At 47.8% G+C, this 16,208-nt stretch overlaps 1 protein-coding gene across 3 annotated transcripts in view; it reads left to right on the top strand.

Moving 5' to 3' along the window:
- ITGA3 (integrin subunit alpha 3) overlaps nt 1–16,208 on the top strand; it is a 469,598-nt gene that overhangs the window by 381,090 nt on the left and 72,300 nt on the right. For all 3 annotated transcript variants that reach the window (XM_069634365.1, XM_069634363.1, XM_069634364.1), the window contains one exon: nt 9,384–9,481. In XM_069634365.1, the coding sequence (XP_069490466.1) occupies nt 9,384–9,481 (98 nt within the window). The remainder of the gene's footprint in view (nt 1–9,383; nt 9,482–16,208) is intronic.

Raw genomic sequence — 16,208 nt, 5'->3', positions numbered from 1 at the left:
CTCGGCCTAGCTGCTCACATACAAACATTACCCCATGAACACCTCATCATGCTAATAAAATGCAGCTACATCCCATGACAAACCGGCCTAGCTGCACACATAAGCGTCCCACATAGGCCTAACGCAGCCAGAACCCAGTCTTAGTGTCCACCCTCCAGACTGCGCACATTCAACTGATATCAATACCACCACGCCTAGTGCTAGGATGCAGCTACCATCAGGCATTTGCATCAGCTGCACACATAACTGGTGCACCCTATGACACCTTACTCTCTCAGCTGACCTGGACTACGGTCCCCTAGGGCGTTCAACCTGCCAGGGCTTTGAGGTCATACCAATGATATATGGAGCACTATATAAATGGCAAATAACATAACATTATTGCAAAAGTATTTAACCAAGCTAATTCTTCAGATTTCAAGAGTTGCACAAAAGGCCATTTTTAATTTTCAGCTTTCAATTTAAAACAAGTAGATACTGTTTCAATGGTAACTTTGCGTGCTGATACAATTTACTCCATCCCGACCATGGAAAAAGCCATTTTCTTTTTATTTACCCATATTGGGATCAGCTCGTTTTGTTGAAAGATTGCTTTCGGAAGTGTACATAATGCCTGATATTAGGATTTCAAGTCATGTTAGCCTCTTTTGTGTTAATATGGGACAATAACTTCCATGAGGCTCCTGAGTTTCCGATTCCATGCATACTTAAACTGCCCAGAGGGTGCACTTACTTCGATATATCGCTCCTAGAAGTCTGTCTGTTATGTAGTTCTAGTTGCACCCAGGTGAACTCCCGACACAGTATGAAACCTCGCCTGCCAGTTCTGTGACCACAGTATTGGCATTGGTTACGCCTTCTGCTGCTGCTTTCTGTTTAATAGTGCAACCATTGATCTTGGCATTACCCATCTGCTGAAAAATGCACTCTTGGTGAAATCTGGCAATGTGACACACGTCTCCCCTCGTTATCCAGAGGTTATCGTTGACAACAGAGCCTTGGTGGTCTCGGCTGTTATCCAGTTTCTGAATCTTCACCCTAGCAAGCCCTATCGTGGAGTGCTTGCTGCTCTCGCAGTAGCTTATCAGAAGCCTGGATGCATTCCCACGTGCCCCAGCCACACAAGAGGCTTCAGAGGGCTCACTACTGTCCCTCTGCTTACTTCCCCATGTCTATATAAAATGGATGGTCTTTGCTTGGGTGTGCAGTGCTATTAGGGTAATGCACTCTTTCTCTTTCATGCGAGATCTCATCACTGTCCGCTCTGCCGAGGATCGATACCAGGTTAATATAGAATAGCTTTTTTTTTTTTTTTTTTTTTAATACCTTTGCGCGGCTGTTGCCTACTATGATTGACTTGCGGACTATTTGATTTTCCGGCATTGGATATGGTTGAATAATTTCCTGTCTTCTGGCCGTGACTCCTCAGTATGCATCATTGTCATAGAAGTGACACAGAAGGTCGCACCCTATTTATCTAATTTTGGTCATTTAACATCGGACCTGGTGGACCATGCATGTTACGGGTGACTAGAGTGGCTTGGATCTTTTAGGTCTTGGTGGTTCACAGAACACTCTGTCTGCAAGTAATCGGCATCCTCTTCGAGACTCGCATACCTGCTCCAAAAATGTTCCGCTTGAGATTGTTGTGCTCTAACTGGTATTATAGTGACTGGAGTGACGGTCAGTCTTACATTGTGTTATCAGAGCAGCTTCTACTATAAGGTACTTGCAAAATGTTTAAAAATGTGTTTATGTGATTTATAAAATGCAACCCTAGCTGGGAAGCAACAGAGCGCTGTAGATGGGGCGTGCCAATAGGGTTATCGTTAAGATGCAGGGGTTGCTAGAATTGTAGGCAGACCAGAGGTGGGGGGAGAGAGATTGGGTTGAGTGGAGTGATCAGCCATTGTTGAGATGTTGTATAAAGAGGAGGGTCTTCAGGTCTTTCCCGAAGTGACAGTTGTAGGGTACAAGTCTGATCTGTTCCCAGAAAGAGGCTGTGTAGCAGGAAAATGGCTATTTTCTCATGCCACTACCCCGCTCTTGCCTCAATTTGTTTCCAGTCTGGCGATGTGGCTTCTGGTGCGGCATGAGCATCGGGAAATGGTGGACTTCACAGCCAGGTTGAGTGGTGTTTTGGTTGTGACTGGTGTGTGCTTGAAGGGATGGCCAATGCATTGCTTTGTGCATAGTTGTATTGTAGTCCAATGTTCTTAGTTCTGTGATGACGTCTGCTGCCACATGCTAGGAGGCTTTCAGATGGCCAAAGGCAGCATCTCTGACTTTTAGAGTAAGGTATTGCCACTGTCCGGACAGGAGATGACCGAGCTTGGACGGCTTCTGGAACTCTATGCACGGATGGCTATTTTAATTCTTTTTTTGTATTTCGAGGCATTAGGAAGTCCTGCTGTTATTGAGAAAATACGTGTCTATCCGATTCAGGAGTTCTAGCAATATTGGCACTTAAAGTTTGAGCTTTCGTTCTGAATTCCTTTTCATATTTCCAAGAGTGCCTTTTCATGTTGTGCTGTGGCTTTTCCGTCTGATAAGTTTGCCTACACGACTTTCTTTTATATTCAATATTTTTTATCCCGTTTCATGTATCCTCTTTGGATAGGGAGTTTCACCTGTTCTGGAATAAATAATTTATCCAAGCTTTGTTGTTTTTGACACATCCTATATATAATTCGCTTAGCGTTTTTGTGCAAAATGTGCTGTGTATGCACACGGCCCCATAGGCACTGACACCCCAACCCTGAACATTCTAGAAGCAGGACAGCCCTCGGACCCCAATGGAGCGTTTTATGATGCCACACATTAATTCACTGGTATTTGATCTCTTTGGAACTTGTGATCATCCCAGCAATAGGCAAAGCATACAAAGCAAACTGAAGTGGGCTTTACGAACACATTTGTCTTTTGCCTCAAGGTTATTAACGCCCTGTGTCTGATAGTTGTTAATTACTTGTTTGACCAGTACTCCACATGTTATCTTCCATCAATTCTGTTCTTGTAAGTAATTTCCATATGGAAGGACCATGTCACAATTACTATCTCATTTCTCCAGCATGGGGTCTGGCATGGATTCACATGCTCATGAATATTCCCCGTCGTCAGGCTGGGAATCCTCAGTAAATAAAAAATCAGTTGCAGTTTCGTTTCTGAAATGTCTTTCTTAGTAGTAACCAATCACTGGTCTCTGGGTCATACTGCCCCCAGCCAATGACTGCCCTCTCCCTAAGAACCTCCCCTGGCAGCCACGTTCAAGTGTTGGGAGTCCTCGTGCTATAGCTCTCGAGCTTTTACTGCGTTTTGCGATTTGAGTTTAAACTCATTTTTTCGGTCAATCGAGCCTCAAGCTCCACCGTTTCTACTTCCGATCAACGGGGACCCGTTTCGGAATTTTCTATGCCCCTCAAGGGCTAAGTTCTTGTCGAGTTACGCTTTTGGAGGATTCCAGAAGACCTTGAGGCCTACCCCGTGGACATGGCCCAGGACAAAGGAAACTCGATGCCCGGATCCAAGCTGTTCAGGAACTGCCCTGGATGCGGATTGCAGAATGTCTTCAAGGAGGACGAGCATTCTACTGCCGCACGTGGAGAAGGACTGTGCGTTTTGCAAGAACTTGTCGGAATGGACCATGAAGGATCGGCGTATCCGCCTCACCAACTGGCTGGAAGGAGGTGAGAAGAAGAAGAGGTCCGAGCAGTCTTCTATGTCCTTTTGAGGGCACTCCGGTGACGGGGGCCCAACAAAAGGCTAAGCACCGCGAGTCTGCGGGCACCGGGAGCACCGAACAGGGCTCCTCGGCTGCCAGGCAGGGCGCACTTTCACTGATGCCATCAACCACGAGCCTCCTGGCGATGCCTGTGGAGGCTACCCCAGTGGAGGCGACCTCGGGGCCCAAAAAGTACATCAAGGCCCAGAAGTTCCGGATGGTTACCCTCCAGCACGTGCTGGGGCAGCTGGAGGAGGGCGACTTCCTATCGTCGCTGGACTTGGAGGATGCCTACTTTCACATCCCCATTCTAAAAGGACATCAAAGTTTCTCAGATTCGTAGTCCAGGGACGGCACTACCAGTTCAAGGCCCTTCCATTCGGATTGAAGTCGGCACCCAGGGTTTTCACCAAGTGCCAAGCGCTGGTGGCAGCGCAGCTGTGCCTACAGGGGATCTACGTCTACCCCTACCTAGACGATTGGCTCATCCGAGCAAAGACAAGAGAACTCGCCGTCGGGCACACAGGGAAGACCATCAAACTGCTCACGGACCTGGGCTTCTCCATCAACTTCACCAAATCCCATCTGGTTCCGTCGCAGGTCGCACTGTTTCTGGGATCCAAGCTCGACACAGTGGCGCGACTGGCCTCCCCGTCGGAGGAAAGGACGAAGGCCATCATGGGCAAGGTGCAGCGGCTGTTGGCCATGGATGTCGCCAGGGTGCGGTCCATCAAGTCCCTTCTCGGCATGATGTCCTCGTGCATCTACCTAGTGCGCTTGTGCAGACTGCGGATGCGACCCCTGCAAGAGTTCCTCGACGCCCAGTGGATGCAAGCAGCGGGCAGCTTCGAAAACAGGATCCCGCTCAACGAGGCCTTCCGCCAGGCGATCCGGTGGTGGGGCGCCCGCGAGCATCTGATGGTGGTTGCAGACTTCCAGACAACAGCGCATCAGGAGACCGTGACAACGGATGCCTCCATGGAGGGGTGGGGAGTGCACACCGGAGATCTCCACGCAAGAGGCCTTTGGCTCCCGGAGGAGAGGTCACTGCATATCAACATCCTGGAACTCCGAGCCGTGTTCTCACTCAGCAGGGAGCTGCGCTCGTGCCACAAGTGGGAACTGCATCAGGATCAAGTAGGTCTACTCTTCCAACGATGGGGCAATCCCCAGATCGACCTATACGCAACGGCGACAAACTCCAAGTGCCGGAGGTTCGCCAGCAGGTTTCCCCAGCCGGGGAGCATGGGGCGATGCCTTCTCATTCCCCTGGGACGACCTGTTCCTGTATGCGTTCCCGCCGTTGCTGCTGCGACTCATCAACCAACCCAAGAGGTCCCGGTGCAGGATGATCCTCGTTGCAACGGCGTGGCTGAGAGAGATCTGGTTCCCGGACCTTCTGGACTTGTCAGCGTCCCCCCCCCCCCCCCCCAGTCAAGCTGTCGACCGCTGCGGATCTCCTCGCCAGAGAAGGAGGCTCCATCACGACCTAGGGTCGCTGAACTTGCAGGCCTGGCTCCTGCAGTACTAGAGTTTGGAGGGTACGATATCCCGGCGGACTGCAAGGAGGTGCTTGCCAAGGCCAGGGCGTCCTCAACTCAAGTGCTATGGACATAAGTGGAAGAGGTTCTCTGTCTGGTGCGGCGCACAAAAGATCAACCCTCTGCGGATAACGGCCCCTCAAGAGCTGCCGTACTTATTGTCGTCGGCCAAGGCGGGGCTGGCCCATGCCTTCATCAAAATCCATCTGGTGGCTATCTCCCGCTACACCAGAACTCTGGGGCGCTCATCTCTGTGGTCCCATCGCCTGGTGAAGGAGTTCATGAAGGGACTGTTCCGATCGTTCCCGCCGGTGAAGGCTCCTGCCCCGGTGTGGGAGCTCAACGTGGTGCTGACCAGGCTCATGGGCCGCCATTCGAGCCTCTGCATTCTGCACCGTTTAAGTTCCTGTTGTGGAAAACAGCGTTTCTTGTGGCCATCACCTGCGCACAACGAGTGGGAGAGATCCAGGCCCTCTCTTGTAAACCTCCATACCCGACTTTACACGAGACGAGGGTGGCGCTGAGGGCGCACCCCTCCTTCATGCCCAAGGTGCCGTCGGACTTCCATCTCAACGAGCCCTTGATGTTATCTTTTTCTTCCCGTCGCCGGCCGAGAGGACTTTGCACTCGCTGGATGTAGCTAGAGCGCTGAAGTTCTATGTGGACCTCATGAAGAGTTTTCGGGAGACATCACAGCTGTTTGTGAACTTTGGACCTGTGAACCAAGGGAAGGCCATCTCAAAGGCTTCCATTTCCAGATGGCTCTCCGGCTGCATTATGCACTGCCACCGGTTGGCAAACGGACCGCTGTCCGGCCGTCCGAGAGCCCATTCGACCAGAGCGATCGCTGCTACCACAGCGTTCCTATTTGGTGTGCCCCGGCTGGACATCTGCAGGGTTGCTACGTGGAGGTCGGCGCACACCTTCACGAGATTCTACTGCATCGACCAGGATTCCAGGGAGGAGTCCAGAGTCGGCCAAGCAGTGCTGCGCAACCTGTTCGCCTGAAGGTGGGCCTGGTGAGGAGGTAAGAGATGCTTAATGTTGAGCCTTGCCCACTCCCGTGGTTGTGCATGTGTGTACTGCTATGTATTCCTGTATTCATGAGCATGTGAATCCATGCCAGACCCCATGCTGGAGAAGGAACAAGTTACTTACCATGCTGGAGAACTGTTGTTCTCCAGCATGGGTCAGGCATGGATTCACATGTGAACCCTCCCTCCTACCCCTTTGCGGCTCTTCACTTGGTTATACTGCCACTTACGTGCTACCAAATCTGAAGATGGCTGCCAGGGGAGGGGCTTAAGGAGAGGGCAGTCATTGGCTGGGGGAAGTATGACCCAGAGACCAGTGATTGGTTACTACTAAGAAAGACAGTTCCGAAACTGCAACTGATTTTTTCTTTACCGAGGATTCCCACCCTGATGACTGGGAATATTCATGAGCATGTGAATCCATGGCAGACCCAGGCTGGAGAACAATAGTTACAGGTAAGTAACTTGTTCCTTCCTTGCTTGGTCAGCTCTGTGAAGGGCTATTGACAGTCAGTAGCATGATACGGTCTGTTCTTTTTGAATAAAAGCCTGCTGTTCTTTTTCTGCCAGATTAGGTTGTTTAGTGCTTAGTCTATCAGCTATTATCATTGCATATATTTTCCCTTCTTAATCCTAAAGGAGATTGGTCGGTGTGGTTCGCAGTCTGAAATCCCTCCCACCCCCCAATGTATATAATTATGCGCAAATTAGCCAAGCTCCATGATCTTGGCAGTTCCTTCTTTCCGAATCATATTAAATAAATGTGTGAAATTCTATAGTTTCTTTTTTTATAAATTAATTTTTTTAATGCCATCCGGCCAGTTCCTTATTTTGAGTCTATTACTTATTTGAGCGCAATTGTGATTTCAATAGCCGACACTTGCTGTGCTTGTTTTTTAGGAAGCAAGTTTCTAAAGCTTCCTCTATTAGTATCTCTGTGTTGGTGTTATCTGGTTCCTTAGTGCAGAGCTCCTCGCAATAGTGACTAGGGAATATTTTTTGTTGTATTTGAGTCCAAATGGTTCTGCACACTCGTGCTGGGTTTGTAATTGATTGATTTTCCTGTCTCCACGGGAACCTGTTGACATTCTAGGTTCTGTGCATGGCTTAAGGAGGGCTCTGCTGCTACGTGAGTGACTGTTAGTGGAGCTGTTGGATCAGGGGTTCCCCTTATTTTATATGAAATAAATACTTCCAAAACACCTTGTGTCAGGTGTGGTTGAAGACTTAACATATTAAGCAGCGTGGATCCTTTTGGCGTTGCTGTGTGGGGCGGAGTGGGAATCAAGCCTACATTATAAAGATCTATTCGACGTTCTATTGATCGGCCCCAGTGAAAGTACATTTACAAAACCATGATATTTACATACCCAACCACAAAATGCCGCAAATAGACAGATTGTATGGATCTATTACTGGTATGAACTTAAGTAAAGTTTTCATTTAGGAGTACCCGCATTTCTTTCTGATGGGGGTGAGTATATGTATGTAGCCTGTGTCCCTGACGGACATTAAGAAATATACACACACACACCCACCCACCAGGGCGTAGTAAAAATAGTTTATTTGATGTGTTATTTAATGTGTAGTGTTTGTGTTTTACCTCGGACCCTGAAGAGAAGTGTTCCCAGGCTGCATATGCCAATTTGCGGTCCAGTAGATGAAGATTGGGTGAAGGTGGCAGAGGTCTGCCACGACAGGAAGGGCAGTGGAGGAAAGTCCCAGGCACGCGTCCCAGGTCACCTGCATTCTGGCACCCCAGGTGAAGCAGAGGAAACGGGCACAATGGCCGGAACCCTGGCGAATGTGCAGCCCTCCCTGGTACCTCCGCAACACCGGCACAATGAAGACAGCAGGGCAGGCCACAGGAACACAGAGGCACTGTGGTTGTGGTGGTGATGACTATGGTGGCATCCTCATGACGATTGGGCCGCCTAAAGAATTAAGTGCATTGTGGCTGCAGTAGGGACAACAGGCAGCTCCCAGGGCATGGGGCCGTCCAGGAAGCTAAGAGGAGGTTTTGGGGGTGATGGCTGCCCCCCAGGGCACAGAGCCAACGTATAGCAGTCCCATGGTGCTGCAGGGCGTGGCAGTGAGCAGCGGCCCTGCATATTTGATGGTGTGTAATGTATATAAATCTATATGTGTACGGTTATAAGTAATCTGATGCTAGGGTGTCTTAAGTAGTGAATATTAATAGTCAAGTAGGCATATAAAATGTAGGGTAGTTTGGAGAATCAGGAGGGAATAACAGAAACAAGTGTTGTTGTCTACCTTGGCATGAGGCAGGTAAGGGAAGTGGTGGCCTGCCATAGGCCTCCTAGGAGGTGGGAGCACACGCCCCCCTCTAGAATGAGTGGTGCCAGGTAGAGGTTGAGGACCTGTTGTGTCAGGTCAAACCTGTCGGTCTCCATTTGACCCCTCGAATGGAGGGTGGTCTGGCGGAGCCGATCTCTGAGGGAACAAGGAAGAGTGGTGTCTAAGAGGAATTAAAAAAATTATATTTTTGGTTGTGTTTTAATAAAGAGCCAGGATCTCTATAAAAAATAAATAAAAAAGAATTCCACCTTGATGTCTGTGTCCCATCGCGATGTAGAAGGTAAGATCTCCCAGCATAACCATCTGCTGTTTCAACATTGCTTTTATTTGCAGGTTGTAGTGCGCTGCTTTCTGTCCAGCTGATCTCAGGGTTTGGGGGTGGTTTGTTTCAGTAAAAAATGTCTCTGCCTTGGGGTTAGGGAAGGTGCACTCTTTTGACACAGATTGAGCCAGAAATTAAGGTCTATATGTAATTTACCCCTATGAAATACCGCTTTCCTGTGTTCCCCACATGTGACCCACTTCAATTCCACACCAACAACCTTAAGCTCTTATGAGGTTTAAGTCTCCTTTGCTTTCCTGCCTCCATGCTTCTTTTGTCCCCATCCCATGCATAATTATGGCCCTAGCTTTCCCTTGCACCCTTCCCGCTCTGGGTTCTCCTGCACCCACATCTGGTGTGGCATCCCACTGAGCTGTGCCCTTAATACTAGTATTTGTTTGGGCACCGAAGTACAATACTTTCTAATGTTGCTGGTTTGCCTTTAGATTAACTTCCAGAAGGAGTGTGGCATGGACAATACGTGCATCAGCAACCTGCAGGTGACCTACCGGTATGTGAACGAGAAGATGGAGCCTCTGGAAAGGTGAGATGCCAGTATGTGTCCCCTGTACCATGCACAGGTTACCCGATGAGGGAGGTGTTTGGGTAGGAGGTAGCCTCACCCCAGTTATTGGCTGTAGGTCCAATCAGTCTCTCAGGTTTATGGCTTGTGCTTCCTACAGCAGATCGCACACCAGCGATCCAACCCATCACTTTGTGTAGCTGAGTCATCTTGCCCAGAATCACACAACCTTGCGGCTAAGAGATTGTGTCTAACATCTAGAATTCTCCCCATCCCCACCCAAACTCAGTGCTTTAATGAGCAGATCACATCCCTTTGGCTCAGATTGATGGGTGGGTGAGTGATATGCAAGATGAGTAAAAGGTTATTTGTTGGCTGTGCCTTTCTTATGGTGAGCAAAGTGTTGATGTTATTTGGAACCATGTGTGTGGCACTTGGAGGCAGCAGTGTGTAATTGTGACATTAAAGCCTCTATGCATTTCTCTTGTAGGCTGACCTGTGCCTAGATGACACAGTAAAAATGTGTGTGTATTGTGCTCCACGAGAGTACTTTGTGTCACAAGTATCCCATGTGTGTGTCTAAATGGCTTTGATGAGTGTAGGTTACAGAGTAGGATGATGTAGCTATAGCAGTGTGTCATAATAAGCTTTGTGTAGTTCTGCCGGTGTATAGCTGTCAAAGTAAACCTGTGTGAGCAGTGTGTAGATGTCCAACTAAACCCTGTGTCAAATCAAAAACGCCAATCTGCGATTTTGTTTTGCAGCAGGTGACCGTATCCCCGACAGGAGAAACAAACCCACATTCAAGCCGAATAGACCCCTTCTATAGTATCTTTCATAGCAAGCAAGTAGGTGGTTCTCGGGGTTCTAAGTGATTTTACCGAACCCAAAGCTTCGACTTCCCAAAAGTTCGACTTTTTTGTTTTTAATTTCCCACAAATATATATGTGAGGGGAAGACCCCCCAAAACCCCCCTACCATACCCCTATACATTTTTATATACTTTACCCCCCCCCCCACATATATATGCGGGAAATTGGGGGTCAAACTTTTGGGAGTCGAACTTTTGGGGTTAGGTAAAATTGTACTATACCGTTTTCGGGACCTAGAAGAAGCAACATTTTATAATCGTGATACCAAGTCATGCTATCCCGTGCTTGTACATCCCTGCCTCGCTAGGTCACATGTTGTAATTTCCCATTCACACATCCTTACTGAGTCTTTCTGTATTCCCATCTCAGCAGTTTGTTATGGTCCCTGCCACATACTCTGCAGTGCTTTCTGGTATTTTTTACTTCCCAGTACCAACACACATGGCTACCTATCTAACCCCTTATTGCACAGAAGTTCACTGTTCTCATTCTAACTTGTTTCGTGGTTGTTCATATGGCCCCTTTTCATCCATACCTTTGTGCATTTTTGAGTTTAGTTTAGGTGTCAGAGTAAACCCTGTGTATATCTCTTTGTGTGAACAGTCTATAGTTCTTTCTGCATTATCACTCTGTTTACATCTTGCCCATTGAGCAGTGTGTAGGTTAATTATAATTAATTATGACTCCTGTTGTAAAACCAAAATCCAGTAACTGCACTGCAAACAAGAGACCAGCAGACACGTGTATGAGTATAAACAATAAAGTTTATTCGCTTCAAGCCGACGCAGGTTCTACAAAGCAGTAACTGCAAAAGTGAGCAATGTACAGAAGGAAAATGACGTCCTTTTATGTGCTCCAGTTTACATGAGTTCTTCTTCGAGTGTGATGTCATAGATGGTTTACAGCTCCATGCTACATATAGGGTTTTCTGTGAAACATACATTTTTGTGAGTGGTTCCATGCTCCGTATGTGCTAACTTTCTGAACTTGAAAGGGAACTGACTGTTCGTACTGAAATGAAAACATTCCTACCAACATTATCTTTGTTTTTATAACCAAGGGTTATTTGTGTTGCATCATGTTCTTACAGATTTGTTCAGGGTAATCCTTTCCTGGTACAAACAGACCAGAATCTTTTGAGGTGTTCCTTCTGTGCCGCTCTGTATTGATGGCGCCTTCGTCTCCAACTCACTGAAGGAGCTCCTTTTCACCTTCCAGACCATCAAATCACTGTGACAACAGACTCCTCACTGGAGGGCTGGGAAGCTTGTATGGGCTGTTCTCATGCCAGATACCTCTGGTTGCGATGCTTCAATGGCCTGGAGCTACGGGCTGTGTTCTGGGCCCTGAAGTCCCCGGGTCTCAAATGCAGGGCCGGTTGGTTTGGGTCTTCACTGACAACACAAGCACCATGTTTATATCTGCAAACAGGGCGGCACCCGCTTTCCTGTTCTGTGAATGGAGGCCCAGGCTCTGTGGTCAAGGCTCTGACTCATGCAAGATGTTGTTATTTATCCCCTTTCACCTACCAGAAATCTGCAACATGTTGGCAGATTCCCTCTGCAGGGAATTCTGATCATGCCACAAGTGGGAATGTCTGCAAGACCCAACTTCTGTGCATCTTCTCCAGGTGGGAGTTTGCGGACGTCGATCTCTTTGTGACCAGTGCGAACAAGAAGTGCAAGGCCTTTTCGAGCAGGTTCCATCAGAAGGGGAGTCTGGGAGATATGTAGTCATTCCCATGGGAGCTAATGTTTGTCTATGCCTTTTCTCCGATTCTCTCCTCCCTTGGGCGCTCGGTGTGTTCAAACAGCATCACTGCAGAATGATCTTGATGGCCACAGCCAGGCCAAGGCAAATCTGTCACACTGATCTCCTTGATCTCTCGGTGGCCCCTTCCATCAGGCTGCCTCCACTCTTCAACCTTCTCTCCAGAGACATCGGCTCCGACCGACACCACAATCCAGCCTCCCTCAACTTGACAGACTGACTCCTGCATTCCTTGATTTTGGGAATGTTCCTATGTCTCCAAATTGCTGTGATGTCCTAGCTATGGCCCAAGCGTCCTCTACAGTGTCCTGCTTTAAGAGAAAGTGGAAGCGTTTCACCATCTGGTGTGCTAATGAACATCATGACCCCTTCTACGTACAGGCGCCTGTATGTTCTCCTGTACTCCTTGTCCAGTTCCAGGTTGGCACATTCTTCCATTAACATGTATCTGGTGGCCATTTCCCATTTTGCTCGTTCCCCAGGTATGCATTCCCTGTGGCCTCTTGGCCAGGTCAAGGAATTCCTCAAGGGACTTTTTTGCTCTTTTCCTCCTGTCTGAGCTCATGCTCCAGCCTGGGAGTTGGAACATGGTCCTCTCTGAGATCATGGGACCTCTGTTCGAGCCTGTGCACGAGGCCTCTGTGAGGTTTTGTCCTTGAAGACTGCCTTTCTGGTTGTCATCACCTCTGCCAGGTCGGTGGGGGAAATTTAGGCTCTTCCCTGTAAGCAATCAAGTAAGTTGCAGTGGGTCGTGCCTAAACGGGCGAATATAATGAGAATCAAGCTATCGGGCCAGATAAGAAACCGGGATAACACTTGAAGAAAACAAAATAGTGTGAATTGATATGTAACACAAAGCTGCACTGCTAACGATTGAAGGGACAAGCAGCGTGGAATTCTCGGAGCGAGGTATACTGATTAAAAGAGCCAAGATGTATCATGATGCCTACCCCCAGGCATCTGGACCAAGCCCATCAGCCCCGGGAGCAGGCATCTAGACATTTATTAAAACCTCAGCAGCCTGGCTAAAGGCTATCTGGGTTCAGTCCTGGCGCCTAAGGCGCCAGGCTCATAGTCATTACTTACCTCAGGCAGACCATGCTGCAAATGACTCCAATCCAACGTGAAGCCTGGAAGATACTATTTTACTACATGGACTATTTTCTACTCGGGTGTGGTTCTAGGGACTTCTTACCTGGGACTACTTTTGAGGCTATTTAAACCACGCCCGACCAGCAACACACGCTTCGCGTTATTCTGCCTCCAGCAGCGTAATGCTCACCGTGCCTGCAAGTCAGCATCCAGACCTCTGCCACGCCGTCCTGAATCCAGAGCTCCTAGAGAAGAAGGAAAGAGGCAAGGTTAGAAAACAAACTTACTCCAGTTTCTCACCTGATTCCGGAACCATCACGTCTCAGCACCTGGAAAGGACATTTTTTCTACATGCGTCGCATCGCCAGTTGCAGCGCCGCACCATACTCACCAGTCCTCCTAGCACCCTTTGATCCGGCGCTGCCTCCATCATTTCTTCGCCGGGCTCTGGCATCTGGGGACAAAGAAATAACTAGGTGAGCCGAAAGAGCCAACAAATACAATCTCTTACCACCGTAGATTTACCTGATTTACCACCGGAGGCATTATTCTTTAACTCTCCACATCTTCAATCGACGCATCTGAAAACGGAGAGAAAACAACACGTTAAGTACATGCATCATTTACCGAACAGCATCGGGTAATGCAGACTCTTACCTGAACGCCATCTACCGCCACAAGACCATCTTTTCTCGAACTCCACTGCAAAATAAGAAAGGAATGGGACAAGAGTGAACATCGGACATATTGAACTCTATACTTACTGGTCTTCGCCAGGAACCTCAGAGTCAACTCTCGTCCGGAACTCCCCAATGCCTTCTAACCAGTGAATCAACTGGTATCTACTCGCCCCTGCAATCCACGCAGGATGGAGAGCTCATCTTTCAAGAATATAAGGTGAGAGTGCTGGAAGGGAATTTCGGAGGTGATTAGTGGGGAGTGCAGGGAGGTGCCATCATTAGAATCCATGGGTGGCTAAATTCCTCTCTCCACTTGCAGCAGAATCCTTCTACGGGTCAAGCAGACGAGATTAGGAAGGCCAGTCCAGTCTGTCATCTCTGCACTACGCATCACGTTGGTGGAGGCCGCAGCAGTCCGGGTCCGACCGACGCCCCTGTGGGAGCCAGGTGAGCGTAACAAGATGAGAGTTCTATGTTTTTATGGGAAGCGAAGGAGGATCGAACATCAACACCTGTTTCAAATACATAACTATGTCTTCTGTAATATTGAGGTGACCAAGTGAAGTAAAAAGAGACATCTGCATATTGAATGCTCATTAGAATTGTAGCAAACAATATTTGTGTTGTGGATTGTATGGTGGTGGGTGCATCACATGGTGCTGGGTGACGCGAGGGAGATGCCCTTGGTTTTTTAAGCAATAAAAGTGCATGGATGTGCTAGTTCATTTTTGAATCCTGATGAAGCTTCTGTATTGACACCGTAAACTAACCAAAACATGTTGAGAGCATTTTAACAGCAGACAATATGAATATCTGAATGAGGGAATTAACTTCAGTGGGTAATTTGAAAATTGCCAATTTTTGAAATCATTCACCCTATTTTGAAGACTAAGATGTAGCACACGCCTGAAGGCACCCACTTTTATACTATTTGTAAAAACATTTTGAATTTTTTTTTTACATTGTTTTGTGAATTAAAAAGAAAAAGATTTTTATGCTTTTGTAATAAAATATATGTGTATATATAAATGTAAGTAATAAAGGTGTGTTCATTTAAAGTGTTCACCCAGCTTGTAGAGTATCAGCAAAACAACTAAAAAAGAGATGGAACATCCCTGATATGATGGAATGCAGTAGACCCGAGACCATGTTCCACGGACTCTCGAGGTCCTCCCCCTTTGTAGTTTATCTTTCTTGTAAGCCTCTTTACTTAATGTTTCATCAATCCAAGGTGGTCCTTGGCACAAACCTTTCTTTCATGCCTAAGGTCCCATCTTTGTTCCACCTTAATGAGCCACTGGTTTTGCCTGTGTTCTCTTGGATCGCCTTCATCTCCTGCAGAACGCTCCCTGCATTCCCTGGCTGTGGTTCAGATCCTACAGTTATATGTGGCTTGCACTAGGGACTTCTGCAAGGCATCCCAGTGGTTTGTGGCTTTTGTTCCTTTCCGCCCTTTCAAAATCTTCTATCACAAGATGGCTCTCGGCGTGCATTACTGTCATTGGCTGGTTAATAGGCCCCTTCCTGGTAGACCTAGGGCACACTCAATGGGGCTGTTGATACTTTTACCAAGCTTTGCTCTCTGGGGTTCCCCTGAGGGATATTTGCAGGGCAGCTACTTGAAGTTCTGTGCATATCTTCACGAGGTTCTACTGCGTCGATGGGGATTACAGGGAGGAGTTCCAGGTCGGCCAGGCAGTGCTACTTAACCTGTTTGGATGAGGTGAGTGTTTGCTGAGGTGCTTCCTTTGGTAGAGCTATGCCCTCCCACTTGTGGTTTTTATGTATTCACTGCTTCATAATATTATTCAAACAGCATGTGAATCTATGAAAGATCCAATGCGGGAGAAGGAATATGTTACTTACATATAACTCCTGTTCTCCAGCATTGGTATCTGTCATAGATTCACATGCGACCCTCCCGCCTCGCCTGCTTGGCTCTTCTTGGCTCATATTGCCACTGTACGTGCACTGCCAAATCTGAAGATGGCCACTAGGGGTGGAGCTAAGGGAGGCCCTTCTATTGGCTGTAGGGCAATATGACCCAAAATGACTCTAATAGAGCACCAAAGTGACCATCAGTTTAAAAATGTAAAGGTTAACTACTTTAATGTTACCGAAGATTCCCAGCCTGACGACTGGGAATATTCAAACAGCATGTGAATCTGAGAAAGATACCAATGCTGCACAACATGAGTTACATGTAAGTAAGAGTCAATTATCACTAGCCATTGACAAGCTTAAATTTTGAGTCTTCATATCTCTATTGTCCCTCGTTGCCCCCATAAATGCTTATTTTGGGGTTTGCAGCCGAGGGTGCCGATGGCCCTCCTG

Source organism: Ambystoma mexicanum, chromosome 13 (genome assembly GCF_040938575.1).
Source record: "Ambystoma mexicanum isolate Mex_15411 chromosome 13, UKY_AmexF1_1, whole genome shotgun sequence".
Taxonomy (NCBI): domain Eukaryota; kingdom Metazoa; phylum Chordata; class Amphibia; order Caudata; family Ambystomatidae; genus Ambystoma; species Ambystoma mexicanum.
Note: the sequence above shows the minus strand (reverse complement) of the source record. Positions and strands in the feature narration are given on the sequence as shown.